Consider the following 16809-nt stretch of genomic DNA (forward strand, 5'->3'; position numbering starts at 1 on the left):
CAATGGATGGAAACTAATCAAGGAGAGATGCAACTTGGAATTAAGGAGAAACTTGCTAACAGTGAGGACAATTAACCAGTGGAAAAACTTGCCTTCAGAAGTTGTGGGTGCTACATCACTGGAGGTTTTCAAGAAAAGACTGGACAGCCCCTTGTCTGAAATTGTATAAGATCTCCTTCTTGAGCAGGGGGCTGGACTAGAAGACCTCTAAGATTCCTTCCAGCCTTAGTCAATTCAATTCCATTCTGTTCTTTTTAAGAATGTCCCTGAGAGAGATATTCAGCATCACTGTTGCAGTCTTTTGGCCAATCCAGAATAAGAACAATCATGCAAAAGTAGAAGTGAACAGCATAAAGCTCTGGGCCTACTTGGTTTATCACTAAATCAGTTCCTGAATATTTATTTGGCAAAGATTACAAGCTTTAGCTCAAAATGTGGCAATATTGGGTGTAACAACAGCTCAGTCAATATCTGTCAAATACAAATCATCGTTTAGTTTGAAATGGACTGATGTTAGTGCATAGTGCAAATTCTGTGATGGTGTGATCTGTGCAATGCAACATGATTCAGTTTTAATATCTTTTGTACCTCTAGGGGAAAATCTTATCTCCCACAGGATTATTACAGTATATACTCTCTAAGATTGCTGATGGCATAATATGAGGCAGGCCAACTTAAAAATTATGTGTTGCTTCATTGTTTAGATGGGTAAGGATAAGGAATTTGGCCAGTAGGATAAAAATAAAATGAAAACAAGAACAATCACCTCCAGGTTAGATGGTATCTGATAATTTAGCCAAGTCCATTGACATTCGTAAACTAAATATTTAATAATTAGTTTGGCTTTATCAAACCCCAATGATAATAAAGTTTCAGGGGAAATCCAATTAAGCCAATTAGAGTTCTACATAACTGTACCAAGTAGACCAGAGGTGAACAGCTATGGCCCCTTTACAGCCTGTTGACTTCAACTCCCAGAATTTCTGATCCAGGAATGTAGCCTGAATTAAACCCTAATAAGAATTAAAGTGTGACAGTCTGGGATGTCCTCGGGTGACTGCTTGATCATCCTAATACCTTGTTTTAACTCCTTTAGAACACATGATGCAAGGGAGACTGTTTCAGAATATTCCTTGGTTATATATATTTCATTTTCCCTGCATTGTTTAAATACTATTATTCTCATAATGGATTTTCCTGGTTGGGTAATTTCTTCAGGTGCTCTTCTCTAGAGAAATTTTAAAAATTATCTAGCCCTGGAATAGAGAAAATTAATCGTTCTGTTTCTAGGTATGTGAGTTTCTACCACTGTTCTTGTGTTTTCCAAGATAATTCTTTAGTACAATGGTTCTCAACTTTTTCTTTACCACGGACTCCCTTTAAATATCTTTTGTGGCCATGGACTATGACCATGGACCACCAAGACAACTCAAGATCATAACATTTCTTCAAGTCTTCACAGACCCCCCTGGACTCCAGGGATCCACAGACTACAGGTTGAGAACCACTGCCTTAGTACATTAAGATGGTTGCCAGTTATTGTTGCTCAGGACAACAAACCTCTAACATAGGAGCTTTATTTTTTGCAGAATGCAACTAAAGGAGAACAGTCAGGGTTATAGCTTTTAATAGCTTATCTTTAGATTGGACAATCTAATATAGTATTGACTTCATATTTTGCATCTCAGCTGACTTACAAAATACATGGACTTTTCAAAATTTCCCAAGAATAATAGTAAGTAATGCTAGTACTCTGTAACAGAGATTAGTCACTTTTTTAGGAGAAGAAAGAGAAGAGTACCATATTTATTTCTTGTAAGATGTGTGGTCTTGCAAGAGTTTGGCTATGTTTAATTTTCTTACTCAGTTTGGAGTTTCTGTAGGTGCAGCCAACTAGCTGTGTCCAACTGGCCACGGCCAACTCAGTGCAACGAACTCCCCATGGCCAACTCACTGCAGGACAATGTAACAATTAAATTTAATAATTAAAAATAAATAAATATTTTAATTTTTGTCATTCACACTTCATTCTATCTCTCATTTTGCATCCTTCCTTTAATGATTCTATGCCACCATTTCATTGATATTAGTGTAACTTTTGTCCTGCTGCAAGTTGGCTGTGACGAGTTGGCCATGGCGAATTAGTCTTCCTAGTGTTTTTCCACAAGTGCATTTTTTTTAATCGGCAAGTGTGGATCCATTGTTGGTAACCGGAGTTTACTTACTGGCTTGTCACACGTGGGTGATTGGCTCACCCAACCTGCTTTCATGCCTAACACATGACTAGTGCTCACAATCTCCTGGAGATTGGCAACATACCAAGGTTTGCACAAGTTTCTATGGCAAAACATTAGGAACACCCGGGGTGGATGGGTGGGAGACTGTTCTTAATACTTTTTGAAGAGCTGAAGGTAGCGTAGTGAGTAGAACTGCATTTATACCGATGTGGTGGGATAAATTTTGGAGTAAGTTTTAGGTTTTTATATTTTAAAAAGTATATGTCTTTATCTTGTAATATTTGCAATATACTGTACATATTGTAGGGCAGTAAGTTAGGAGTTTTTGGAAGCCACAAACAGTGGGGATACTGAAAACTTCACAAAGCAAACTCACTGATCCTTGTGTTGTGCAGTGCAGTGTAGCATAGTTTTTAAAAAGCAATCAAAACTGTGTTCTTTCAATGAATACTGTAGGAGTACAAGGAACTCCAGCACTGCTGTTCCAAAGTAGATATTTATGAATCTAGTTAAAAAAAAAATCTTTAATGGGAATATCTAAATAATATTTAGGAATCCAGAGAGAAAGCAAAATGCAAATAAGATAAATAAAACCACAGATTGATTTCTCACAACTGAAATTTGAAAAAAAAAAAAAAAAAGAAATTGTCCATTTTGCACCGTACTATAATTCCACCCTGCCTTTTGTCCACATATGTAGCTGTAAGATAGTACGGGGGGGGAGGGGGGCAACCCCAGGAATAAATAATATCTTTTAATTAGTGAAATTTAAATCAGATACATATCTTGAGAAGTAATGAGCTTCATAAAAAGGCCTTATTGGATCAAAGTCAGTTTAAGATAAGGGCATCTCAAGGTCACCAAGGGAGCTGCCCAGCAGGGCTATTTGCATAAAAAATTACTGTTAGAAATAGGCCAGCAAGGCAGCCCTGGCATTTTGATCTCTTGGCCTTTGTCATGGAGATTCCTTGCAGAGAAGGGAAGAAGGCCAGTGTCCCAGATAATGATTAACTGTTTTAATGGCATTCATTCATTCATTCACTCATTCTGCACTAACTACTCATGCAGAAAAAAGGGTTATGTAAAATGACATTAGAAGAAAATCATTTGTAATCGTTGCATCGGGGCTGCACTTTGAGGAGACATTAGGAGTAAATCCGTGGCGTGGTAGGCTTATGCTTTATCTTCTGATATTTACTGAGTTTACTGGTGCATGAAAAGCTTTCAGGAAGAATAGCAGATGGGATGGACCTTTTATAGGTAATGCTATCTACTGGGTTATTACTTCTATATATTGATAGTGAAGTAATCTTCAAAATATCACTCTACAAAATATAGATTATTTAAATGTTTTTAACAAAAAAAATCCCATAGCAGAGCTGCTGCTATCATTTTCTACCTATTAGATCAGAAACCTTAAATGCTTTTTAAAACCTGAAATAATTAGAATATAGTGAGCTTGACAACATATTATGCGGTTCTTTTTTCCTCTTTAGACTTTTGGACAGCTGTAGGGAGGTAATGCATAGTTAAACTGAATGGCAAGTATTCAGTTTAATTTGTCTCCTTAAATCTGACCTTTTCAATTAAATAAACAAAAGGAAGTGTCCCACAGACATTTTTTGAGGTCATAAAGACACACATCCTTCTTTGCAGCCCAAAACTCCTTGAGGATTTTTGTGAGATTTGAAATGGAAAAAAACCTACTTTTCATAATGTTCTCATAAAAACCTTTTTGTTCTCATGTATTCTGCACTATTGGGTGCCAAACTAATATTTGGTGGAAGTGATTTCACCGGTCATTATTATCAGTTAATTATAATAAGCAACTCTGGGAGTCTATTCAAACAGTTCAAATATGGTGATTATTACATTCAAAAATAGATTCCACAAATCTTGATGTTAATTGTTAAGGAATGGATATTAAATGATAGGTTTTTAATTGTATGATTGAGATCATTTTTAGGATATATTCATACCAGGATTTGCCCTCAGTCTTTCTCAGCATTAGGCTCTTCTGCAGTGAGTCCTTTCTTCTCATTTGGTGGCCAAAGTATTTGAGTTTTATCTTCAGGATCTGGCCTTCTAAAGAGCAGTCAAGGTTGATCTCCTCTACGACTGACCAGTTTGATCACCTTGCAGCCCAAGGGACTCGCAGGAGTCTTCTCCAGCACCATAGTTCAAAGGCCTCAATTCTTCGGTGCTCAGCCTTTCTTATGGTCCAACTTTCACAGCCATACGTTGCAACTGGAAAAAACCATAAAATACTCTAGTGATTTATTTATTTATTCACTTTAAGCCGTGTTAGCTAAACCCAAGTTTTCTTTCTTCAGTTTCTATTGTGCAGTGAACATGTTTTAATGAAGATGTTTTTAAAGGCTTTTTATACCACAAAGTTCAACCTTTCTGTAGGTAGTGCTCTTCTCCTTGACTGTCAGCTTTCCCAAATTGCTAGAAGTGGTATTCCTTGCCATGTTTGAAGGAGGTAAGGGCAAGAATTCATCAGTGCCTTAAATCTAGATTTAGATACTTGGAGCAGGCGTTCTCAAACTTTGCAGTGCCTTAAAATAAATTAATATCTGTGATATCTCCCATGAATACAGGGAGTGCTCGACTTACAACAATTTGTTTAGCAACCATTCAGATTTATAGCAGCACTAAAAAAAAGTAACTTACCTCCAGTCCTTGCAGTTATGCTCATGCAATCAAAATTTGAGTGCTTGGCAACCAGCCATATGATTTACAAAGATTGCCATGTCCTGGTGCTTTGTGCAACTTTTCCAGCTTGCTTCCTACAAGCAGAGTCAGTAGGGGAAGCCTTAAAACCTACATGATTCATTTAATAAGTATAGTGATTTGTTTAACTCTGGAAAAGAAGGTCATAAAAGTAGGTGTAAGTCACTTGACATCTGCCTTGCCTATCAACAGAAAGTCTAGCCCCAAATATGGTTGTAAGTAAAACTAATGATTTCTAAAACATACAAACACAGAAACTACTACGCATATAGTAATAGAATGTTTAAACTTTATAAAGAAAAATATTTTCATTAGAATTAAACCAAAAATACCAATCAAATTAACAACTATTTGCTCATGAGTTTTCAATTTTGGATAATTGCTGAAATCTGGATATCGTTTTTGAGACAGTCTAAATTCTCATTCCACATATATTTTGAATTGATATTTGCTCTTTTGAAGAAACTTTAGAAAATCCTGACCAGTGGAAAGTCTTGCCCCCACAAAATGAAAGCAAATGTTGACAGCAATTGAGTCTTAGATGTTCATGCAATGAGGCTTGTTCATCCTGAACCAGAGCATTGTAATATCATACTTTGGTCTTGTGGCAATTTATAAAATAAGAATCTAAGAGGAATACATTTTTACACTCAAATGTTATGCTATGGTTCTGTATGTTTTGTAGATTGAATATCTTATATTCCTTCCTCATCCTGTTTTCTCCACAACCACAGCCCTGTGAAGTAGCTGGGCTAAGAGAAAATGGCTAAAGTCACCCAGCTGTCAAACCAAATTAGCTCTCTATTTTTCTCATATTTTGCTTGCTATCTCTCCCTCCCTCCCTCCCTCCCTCCCTCCGTGTGTGTGTGTGTGTGTGTGTGTGTGTGTGTGTGTGTACAGATATATAGAGATATAGATAAGAGTTGTGGTAGTGCAGTGATTAGAATGAAGTATTGCAGGTTAATTCTGCCGATGCCAGCCATTTGATCCTCACCAGTTCAAGGTTGACTCAGCCTTCCATCCTTCTGAAGTCAGTAAAATGAGGACCCAGATTGTTGGAGGCAATATATTGACATTGTAAACCATTTAGAGAGAGCTGTAAAGCACTGTTAAGTGATATATATATACCAGTAGCAAGTGTAAGTGCTATTGCTGCTGATATGTATGTATGTATGTATCAGGGGTGGGTTTCAACCGGTTTGCGGCGGTCCCTGCGAACCGGTTGGTCGGCGAACCCGGAAGTAAGTAACTTCCGGGAACGGCGAAGGGTCCACCCGCCCGCCCGCACTCCTTACCCAGTTTTGACGAGTTCTGCGCTTCCACGCATGCGCAAGACGCATACAGCGCCTGCGCGATCCTCCAGGAGCAGCTGGAGCATCGCACAGACGCTATTACGCATGCGTGCACTGCACGCGTGCACAAGGACGCCGCCAGCGGTATGTATGTATGTATGTATGTATGTATGTATGTATGTCTACATATGTATGTTAAAACAACATTTAAGCTTGCACACATGCTGTCAACAAGTAGATTTGTACTCCTATGATGGTCATGTTGGATATCATGTTAAGAGTTTATATACTATCTTTAAATCCATACACATATTTTATCCCACAATTCTGCTTTCACTTTTAAGTTAATGTATATAATGTAATGTATAATGTATGTACAACTGCAATACATTTTTTCCAATTAGTAACAGATATAATTCCACTGCTATTGATTGGATGGTGAAACTATATTGTTTTAATTTAGTTCATTTTAATTGGAATTTTGATAAGTTACAGTTTTATATACCTGCCAATTTTTTTGTTTCAGACTAGACCAGGACCAATCAAGACGGCTGACTCTTATTCTATGCAACCTTCTTCAGTATACTGTTACAACTGTGGAGATAAAGGGCACTATGGATTTGTAAGTCTCTTAATGTTATGAATAAACAATAAATATTTGCTGGGTTACTTTCCTTTATGATAAGGTCCATATTTGTTTCTCAACTACTATATAACAAATTGCATACCCCATACTTACTAAAAAATTCTGCAGATGATCTAGAAAAAACAAAATTTATGTATTCCCAATCATCCTTCATGTAATTTAAGCCCAAAACATATAAAGTTTGATGTAGGGTTGAAGTAGACAGATTTAAATAACTGTTGTAAGAAAATAACTGAATCAATAATATTGGGATTCACAAATCAGTGTTATTAAAATGTTCATGCAGTTTAAATCCAAAACATAGAAGATTGCACAAAGACGTTGGCTATAACAGCTCTAAATAAATAGCATTATCATATCGGAAGGCCCTTAAATATTGGAGAATATCAGTTTTTGTCATCTATATTTCAGCAGCAATAAGTATAAATTTGATTGATTAAGAACTACCAAATCATTTTCAATGTCTATTGATCACATAAAGATATCTTTTCAGTAAATACTTAACACATAGTTTTTTTTTTAGTACACAAATGTACATACAGTACAGATACTATCTTAAGAACAGTATATTAATTAAATCATCCGGATTCAATGGTGGGTAGATATCTGCCTTTGACATCATGTGTTCTGAAGCAAGAACAGGTCTCCAAACAGATGTACAGGTCTCCAAAAAGATCACTGTTTTCAGCAGCTTCATAGCAGGAACAGGTCTTGCATTTTTCAATTCTTCTTTGAATATTAGGAGTAAGAAATTATTAAGACATTGCATCTTGTGTTATAGACATTATCACAATCCTCAGGGATTAAAAAATCTATCCATCCATCCATTCATCCATCTTTATTCATTCATTCATATTCTTTACTGCAGTCAGTGGCAAGTCTATAAAACATAATGAATACATTAGTTTAGGAATCTGCAACTATTAGCATCAGTAGAAGTAAAAAAAGAAGCTACTAAGTCATATTGTTCTGGAAAACTGGGAGCTGAAAAAAAACCTACAGGATTAGCAATCGAGTGAATGATGCTGATAATCTTTTTCCTCTAAAATGTGTGCATGCAAGAATCTAAACTGGAGGGCTCATCCCAATGTTAGTTAAATCTTACTAGTCACATTTGTGTCCTCATCTGCAAATTGCAGGACCCCAAAAGAAGAGAACAAAGCAGAGACTTTGTAGCTCTGCCTGGCATTCGTATTCCAAGCTGTCAGTCAGATACAACTTTTCTCAGGTGTGTTGATGAGAGCCTGAGATTTCTATCCTGTGTGTTTTACCTGTGGTGCTAAGGAAAATCTCCAGAGTATTTAAAAATACAAAGCATGTGGCAATAGTGGCAGTTGACTTAGAAGAGACAGGTCTGGGAAGTGCATGTCATACACTATTCAGATTATTATTCAATGGCTCCATGTTAAAACAAGTAGGAGTGGCTATTTTTAGAGGCCTCTACTTTTTTATCCACTAGGGCTTTACTGTCAAGCTACTAAGGGAAAGGCCATCTTCTTGGAATATCTGTCGTTACAGCATCTCCAGAAACTTTGGAGGAGTACACTCCACAGCAATCAAAGATTATTTATCCTTATTTAATAGCTATGCATGAAATCACTAGAAAGCAGTTGGTTGAAGTAAATGGAAAATAACCACTGAGATGTCTTTATTTCTTCCCTGAAACTACTCTTTATTGTGATTCACATACATGGGTTATGTGTCTGAGCAGAGCTCACTCGGAATCTTCTCAAGCTTATAAAAATGTCTCACCGAAAATTTTGGGCCTGTGTTCTTTTGAGATCAGGACATAACTGTACACCCCTTTTCCAAATAGTAACCCAGAAGTCATTCCCTTTGCTTTTTGTTTGCTTTTCACTTTCATTGAGATCAGTATATGTTTTTAGTTTTTGGGGGTCCGTCCCAAACATTGTGGATTTTTCAAAATCGATTGTTGCAGCCATCAGATTTTGTTATAAGATCAGCAACCAAAAGTGCCCTTTTCTTTGGTTACTTTGCAAGAGCTGGGATTCCATCTGCATCTCCTCTACATTAGATTCTCCTTATGTAGGACAACTTCTTATCTGTATCTAGCATTATCATCTGGATTTTCATTCGCAAAAGGATGTAGCTTTTAGAGCTGCAGTCTTTTGTATTGTACCTTATGAGCACTAAGCCCCTTTAGATAATAGGCCAGCTATTCACCCATGAGTGTATGATCACAGAGACCACAGTGAAGAACTGATTACTTATCTGTAACTGAAGTTTTTTGAGTAGTTATCTATGAGTTCACTCAACCCTCCCTCCTACCTTCTTTTGTTCTGGGTGACCTCAATATTTCTCTTAGAATTCACTATATTGGTTTCAGGCATGGAGGGGATTTAGGGAAAGCTGCACCTAGTCATGTGTGGTATGCAGAGAGCTGCACTTCAGCCAAGAAATTCCATATACTTTAGAAGTTTCAGAACAAAGTTTTATTCAAGATATATTGCGTGTGAATTGGCAGGCGATCTCTTCAGTTACATTAAATAACCAGTTGTTTCAAATCAAATTTATAAATTGGGAATTTATAAATTTATAAATTTGTTGGTTTAGAGTGAGATGTCATCAGCATATGTATGATAGACAATTGTCCCCCCCTCTCCTTTTGTCTCTGTGTGAGAGAGAGAGCGACAGGCTGACTAAAAATGCTACAGAAATCTTGAAACACTGTAAGGCATGGAGGCTGTAAGGATGTAGAAGGAGAGACACAAAATCCAATAGAGGAAAATATAAGTAGCTCAGGGTTGAATTGTGGGGTCCTTGGTACTCTCTGAACTTGGTTGTTTGCTTTTTAGGTAACATCATCATTGCTGCTGAGTGTGAAGTTTGCTCCCTTGTTGTAGCCCTCATTTTATACAGCAACTCATTATGAGCTTGAGAGCTCATACTTCACTGTACAATAGCTTGCCTTGCCAGTATTGGTGAGGTTGCGGTTTTCTCCTTGATTGTTCCTTCATTAGGGCATGGTTTTCTGATTGATTGCTTGGTATATGTACAGGCCTTTTCAGTATTATCCTCAAATTCTGAAGTATGGTGTAATTGTTGACTCCACTTTTCATTCATTTAGAAAGACCTTTTTATTCTCACAAGTCTTTGGTCAATAATATGATTGTGATGCAATTATTTATTGGATTAAAAAAATATTCTGTAACATTTTAATTTTGCTTACTTGCACTGCCCAGAATCCTTGTGATTACAAGGATTCTTGTGCAAATATTGTTAAATAAATAAATAATGCCCCAATACTATTAAACCATTATTTCTTACAAAAGCAAAAGTTTTTATTCATTGTGATTTTTCTATCTGCTGCTCTAAAATTGTGGTCTTTAGATGAAAGATAATGCTACCAGACTAAAGTGAGATGAACTGCATATAAATTTAATAAAATAAGTAAGTAAGATGCCTGGATTTCTTGATTAAAGTGAGTTCTTACTTTCATCCTGAATATTTGAATTCTGGAACCTAGAAGACAAGTGGAATACCTTACTATAGCAATAGTTGTAGATAGAACAAGATGTGGTTTGGAAATTTTCCTTTGTTCTGTTCAAGTCAAAAGCAAGTAAGATCATAGGAAGGAGTCATTGTATTATAGAAAATTTAACTCTGTCTTTGGACTTGTTCCAAGTTTGAACATTTTTCTCATAGGCAAGAAAGAGAGTTTAGGAATGTTATTGCTATACAGTACCAACTTGAACATAACTGTTAAGGCTCCCTAAGGCTTCATCCTAAAGGAAGCATAATATCTCTATTGATGATGCTATATGGGAAGAAAGTAAGAACTTTTTGCCATTCATTATAGAGCTATCTGAAATGCAGCTCACATTTGACATATGGTTGATTTTGTTTTGAGGCTTTCCAATAAATGAATACAGGTAATTCTCAACTTAAGATCATAACTGGAACCAGAATTTGCATTGCTAGGGCATGCAGTTGTTAAGTAAATCACACTCAATATTGTGACCTTTTGTGCCATTGTGGTTAAGCGAATCACTGCTGTTGTCAAATGAATCACAGTCATTAAGTAAATTCAGCTGCTGCATAGACTTTACTTGTAGGTTCTATCTGGGAAGGTTGCAAATGGCAATGCTGCATGCCAGTTGCTAAGCAACCAAATTTTGAACACATGTCTGTAGGGATGCTGCGGTGTTTGTAAGTGTAAGGATTGGACATAAGTCACGTTTTTCAGTGCCATTTTAACTTTGCCAAACAAATAGTTTAACGTTTAGCAAAAAAAATAGTTGTAACTTGAAGACTATATGAATTTATAGGCAAAATGAAACTAGATTAATCTGTAGTTATATTCAGCAGCTTGCTCCTTAAATTTGTAGTGATATTTCAAGCACTTTAAATTTGCAACAATATTCTATATCCGTGATGGCGAACCTATGGCACACGTGCCACAGGTGGCACACAGAACCATTTGTTAGGGTACGGCAGGTGTTGCCCTGTCATCTCCAGCACCATGCGCCTGCTGGGCAGCTGATTTCAGCCTTCTTTTTTGCCGTTTTTCCCTCCAGAGGCTTCCCTGCAGCCTCCAGAGGGCAAAAAACAGCCATATGGGCAACCCGGAAGTTTAGGGTTTGCTCATACAGCTGTTTTTTTGCCCTCTGGAGTCTTCAGAGAAGCCTCTGGAAGGCGAAAAATGGCATTATGGGCAAATCGGAAGTGACCATTCCCGATTTTCTGGGTTGTCCGTAGGGCCATTTTTCACCCTCCAGAGGCTTCAGGGAAGCCTCCAGAGGGCCTCCAGGAAAACAGGGGGCTGTTTTCGCTCTCCCCAGGCTCCTAGAAAGCTTCTGGAGCCTGGGGAGGGTGAAAAAAGCATATCAAAAGCAGGGGAGGGGCTGTCACACGCACATGTGTGCTGGAGTCACGCACATAGCATTATGGGTGTGGGCACGCCCATGTACATCCCCCCTTTTGGCACACGATCCAAAAAAGATTAGCCATCACTGTTCTATATAATCTTGCCCCTCTTCTTTTGGGACAAACCGCAGGGTTCAATATGCATTATTAAAGAAAACAGATTGCTTTACTACCAATTGAAAAGCTGTTGGGTCAATTTCATTTCTTTCTTTTGAATTTGCATTAACCAGAGATATGACAATAATATTAAAATATGATTTGCAGGAATGCTCAGAGAAGCGAATGTTTGGAGGGACATTTCCTACTTTCCCCTTTATCTATTACTATGACAATGAATATGACATCAAGAGGAGACTCCAGAGAGCAAAGAAAAAAGTGCAAGGTATAATATATATTTAGTAGTTTTATTTTTGTTATTGTTTTAAAAATTCTTATCAGTTCACTATCATGTTTACTGCCTCTTTTAACCTAATCTAGATTAAGATGGTTAGCCCTGGCCAAAAGGCTTCATGTGGTCTCCAGCATCCCCACCTGCAGCACCCCCATTAACCCACAATCATGCAAAAATTTAATGACAAATAGTCAAGGTTTAGTGGCACAATTTTTAAAAAATAAAGAAAGCTGGAATGAGAATAAGTTGCTTCTAACTAATGTCTGTCTTTATTTCTACTTTTTAAATCCTTCAAAGTCAGTGGAAACCTCAGACATTTTTCTTCCAAATTTTGACAGCATAACCTGGAGCTGTTTTGTGAGAATTTTAAGGATGGAAATGGAAGAGTTTCAGAGGTCAGAATGCCAAATGTTTCCATTTGCACCAAAAAAATCTTAACATAGACCCATTAAAAATGCAAACAAACAAACATCAAACAGATTTTGCAACAAGTGCTCAGCATTTCCGGAAGGTCAGAAGACTGAACTGCAAGCTCCAGTTCTTTACCTCTTTAACCTCTTCTCTAAAAGAAACAATATTTCCTGTGTGTACTATCTGATCTCGATGTTCTAGGTGGCTAACAATCTCAAAAAATAAAAACTTGAACATTAACAAAAACGTTTGAGAGGAAACCCCCCTCAATGTACCAAAACATAGATTGACATTAGAATTAGAGCTGACCAAATTCCAAAATGTGGCGATAGCTATCAGAAAAGCACCCTTCCAGTGGCAATCTTGTAAGAATAGATCATATGATTGTGGGAATCGATCCTGGTTGAGTTAGGTGGACAAACAGATGAATACAAGTGAAGACAGTCCCTTAGATAGTTAGACCAGAGCTATTTGGGACCTTAATGACGACATCCAGCATCTTGAATTGCATCTGGAAGCACACTGGCAACCAGCTCAGCTCTTGAGGAAGCAGGGACACCTACGTGTACCAGGTTATATGTATCTTCACAAGCTGTTGATTCCAAAATTTCTTCAAGAGCACCCCGAAGGTGAATGCATTACAGCAGTGATGTCAAACTTGAAATGGGTGTGCGGCCAGCTGCGCAGGCTTTTAAGTAGGACTTATTTTTGGGGGATAGGGCTTATATTAGACACACATGTACAAAACATGCTAGGCCTTATTTCCAGGATAGGTCTTATTTTCAGGGAAACAGGGTAGTAGACTCAAATACCATCTGGCCAGTTACATCATCCAGTCAGACTTGTGAGGGGTCTGAGGCAGTACTTACTGGTATCTCTTGCTTCAGCTACTTCAGCTCCTCAATAAGTCAAGGATTTGCAAGGAATTTTTTTTAGCTTGTTTGTAGGTAGACTCCTCTCAGGATTGTCTCGCATGACTTTCCAAAATAAAGTTAAATTTGTCCAACTTTTTGCTTAAAATATCTGTTTGTTTGATTTCAAAGTTATTCTAATTTCTAATTACTTTATTGGAAGATTTATCCAATTTTGGTATCAGATATTTGATTTGAGGTTTCACACTCTGTGTTCAAACATATAGGTTTAGCAAAATAGCCCCCATCTTGGTATCCACTATGTCAGGCCTGCAGCAGTTCCTTTAAGAATCTTTGGCTTGCCACACTCTCATTAAGGGGGGGGGGGGATAGCAAGGGGTAGAATGTGTTGTTTTCAAAATAAAAAATTCCTTCCTAGAAGCTCAAGGTCATCTTTTGTCTCCACACCTTTGCACCTGACCACAGCTGGGCGTGGGTGCTAGCATGGAAGAAGAAGATTTGACCATGTGATGGATTATAGGTGTGGGAACAAGATCATGAACTTTTCAGTGGGTGGGATTCTGATGTAATTTCCAGTATTGGGATTTCATAGCATAATACCAAGATGTCTGATCTATTAAATTGGAACTTTAAGTATCGTTTTGCTTTGGACTCTGATTTAATTCTACATGATACTTGGAACGCTGACATTATCCCAATACTAGAAACCCAGTCACTAGACGTTATGGACTGGAATTTCCATGGTTACTACATCAGTTTTAGCTGGCTTGATCCATTATCACTGTGCTGCTCGGTGTTCTTTTTACAAATTACCTGTAAAATTGATAGATATGCAGGAGTTTATTTTATTACATTTATTTAATTGCAAACAGGATATATATCGATTTTTCTAATTAGGGGGTAAACAAGTACAGTGTTCCGTATTTAAGTGACGTATCATCAAGTGTTTTTATTTTGCAGAACTTCAGGAAGCTGGTTTTCTACCAAAGTCCCCCAAAAGACCACATACAGATTATGTTCAAGAAGAGCACAAACGTAAGAAAAAGAGGGAAGTTTGGAAGGAACATGGCAAGAGGGGACATCATAAGAACCTAATGAAAAAGTCTCTTGCAGATCTAGCCAGAGAAAGGAAGCGTAAGAAGGAAGTTCAGAACAACTATACGATAGAAGAGTGCTTTCCTAGAGGTGGCCATGTGAATGCACATAAGAGGTGCAGAAGGAAAACTCCTCATCATCAAAGTGTTGGCTTTTTGGCAGAGGGCAAAACTGAAAATCACCAAGTTTCTGTGGAGTCAGGAAAAAAGTGGAAGAGAAAGAAAAAGCAGAGGAGCCACACAAAAAATAGTTGCCCCAGGGATGAAAGTTTATTTCTTATCAAACAGAAGAAAAAGAAAAGGACACCGAAAGCCAGCTTGATCTGAGGTGGTGCTTTATTTCTTCCACGAAATGTACACTGGGCTATCACAGCACAGAGAGTGCATAGGTAACCATTCCACAAGGAGAGATCATCTTGGTTTATAATGACAATGTTATTTATGCATTAGAGGTACATTATTTGATAAATGTTTTTACAATTACTGCATTGGATGGACTATAGAGAAAAGGGGTTGGGAGTGACAAAACAAAAGCATTTTTTTTAAAAAAAAATGCATTTCCTCAGTTGCATACACTCTTCATACATCTGTGTCTCAAAATACTTCTGCTTAATGCATATAGTTTGTTTGCACGCAAATTTTGAAGGAAAAGTAGACAAATTGACAGGTGACCTAGGTATGGATACAAAAACAAATGGCATTTCACCTGTTTAATAGGAGGGACAAAAAGAGGAAAGGGCAGATGATTTGTGTTTAGGTCTAGCGCAGAGGTCCTCAAACTTGGCAACTTTAAGACGGGTGGAGAATTGCTGGCTGGAGAATTCTGGGAGTTGAAGTCCACACGTCCACACGTCTTAAAGTTGCCAAGTTTGGGGACCCCTGGTCTAGCAGTATCATGTTTCCTCTGCTGATTTGTTTTGAAAAATGTACGGAATGAATTTAAGAAAGGATGTTGTATGATAAATATTATTTGCTTCCTAATTTATTTTCCCCACAGAGTGTTTCAGGATGTGGCCATCTTATCCCACATTCTTAGATAGGATTATCCTCAAATTTGTCATAGACTTAGCACTATAATTCGACTTGCCAGGCCAGGTCAGTCTTTGTTCAAGTGAGAAAGCGTAAGCTGCATTGAAGCCCAATTTTTAAAGTATATAACCACGTACGGCTTTTTCATGTTTCTGAGAAATGAATTATTTTATAACTCATTTTATTAAAATGAGCTATTTTTGTACTTTGAATTTTAATTCAAAATTTACGTCTGAAAAACATTGCAATATCTAAAGGGAAAGTAACCATTTTGATGCCCCCTTTTTTGTGTGTGTTCAAAATCAAGTGTTTCATCTTCTTTCTTTAATTCTGTCAATTTCATCTGACCTACGGTGGGACTTGAGCTTCCCAAACATACTGCTTTTTTTCCACTCTTGTTAATTGCTATGTAAAAAGATGTATTTTACATACGGGGTTGATTATTAAACATTAAAATGTTATTTTTATATTGTGTCTGGTTTTTTTTTTAGCATGTTAAAATAACAAGTACATCAAGATATGATGATAACAGAACATGTCAGGCACAAGAAACCACGGACCAAAATTGTTCAAATGAGTACAAATTTAATCCATGCTAGCTCACTACAAGAATCTGAACTACTAAAGATCAAGGCAAATTGGCAGTAGATGAGAATGGGGGTGGACTTAGATCTCTCGTGGGCCTGAAGGGACTTCAGACTTATTACGCGCTTGACTCCACTCTTGGACTCAACCTGATCATCTCCTACATCCTTAGTACTTATTGCCCGGAGCAACTAATGAGTAACTTATCCACGCTACAGTCTTGAGTTAATAGGACTTGGTATATAAACAAAATTGCAGTTGTAAGTACACCATAGGAAATTTACAAAAGAAAGACGCTCTTGCATTAATATTAATGTAAATGTTCTCTTTTGCAAGGTGGAAGTGAAATTCAGGAATTGTAGATGAAAGGATTCAGCTTTGCAATTAATGCTTGAAAAATAATTCAGCTGAGCATAAATATTGGCAGGACAGCATTATACCACTCAGTAATGAAAAAAGAATAGCAACATGCAGAACAGAATGAAGGGAAATCCAGTTGAATGCAAAGAAGTGATACCATTAAGGTAGGATGATGAATTGGATCATAAACTGAATATAGGACACTACGATTCTAATAAAAATATTACAATAATCCTATACATGTCTTTTTTCTGTCATTATCTATTTTT

General features: G+C 37.2%; 1 protein-coding gene across 1 annotated transcript in view; it reads left to right on the top strand.

The window, feature by feature from the left end:
* The window catches only part of LOC106537455 (zinc finger CCHC domain-containing protein 7), a 57417-nt gene extending 41355 nt beyond the window's left edge, over nucleotides 1-16062 (top strand). Inside the window, exons 5-7 of the mRNA XM_087716297.1 lie at nucleotides 6792-6887; nucleotides 12063-12180; nucleotides 14433-16062. Coding sequence (XP_087572423.1) covers nucleotides 6792-6887; nucleotides 12063-12180; nucleotides 14433-14893 — 675 coding nt within the window. The 3' untranslated portion in view covers nucleotides 14894-16062. The remainder of the gene's footprint in view (nucleotides 1-6791; nucleotides 6888-12062; nucleotides 12181-14432) is intronic.
* The last annotated feature ends 747 nt before the right edge of the window (nucleotides 16063-16809 follow it).

Source organism: Thamnophis sirtalis, unplaced genomic scaffold (assembly GCF_051295495.1).
Source record: "Thamnophis sirtalis isolate CommonGarterSnake01/CBP01778 unplaced genomic scaffold, rThaSir2_p1.2 scaffold_5, whole genome shotgun sequence".
NCBI lineage: Eukaryota > Metazoa > Chordata > Lepidosauria > Squamata > Natricidae > Thamnophis > Thamnophis sirtalis.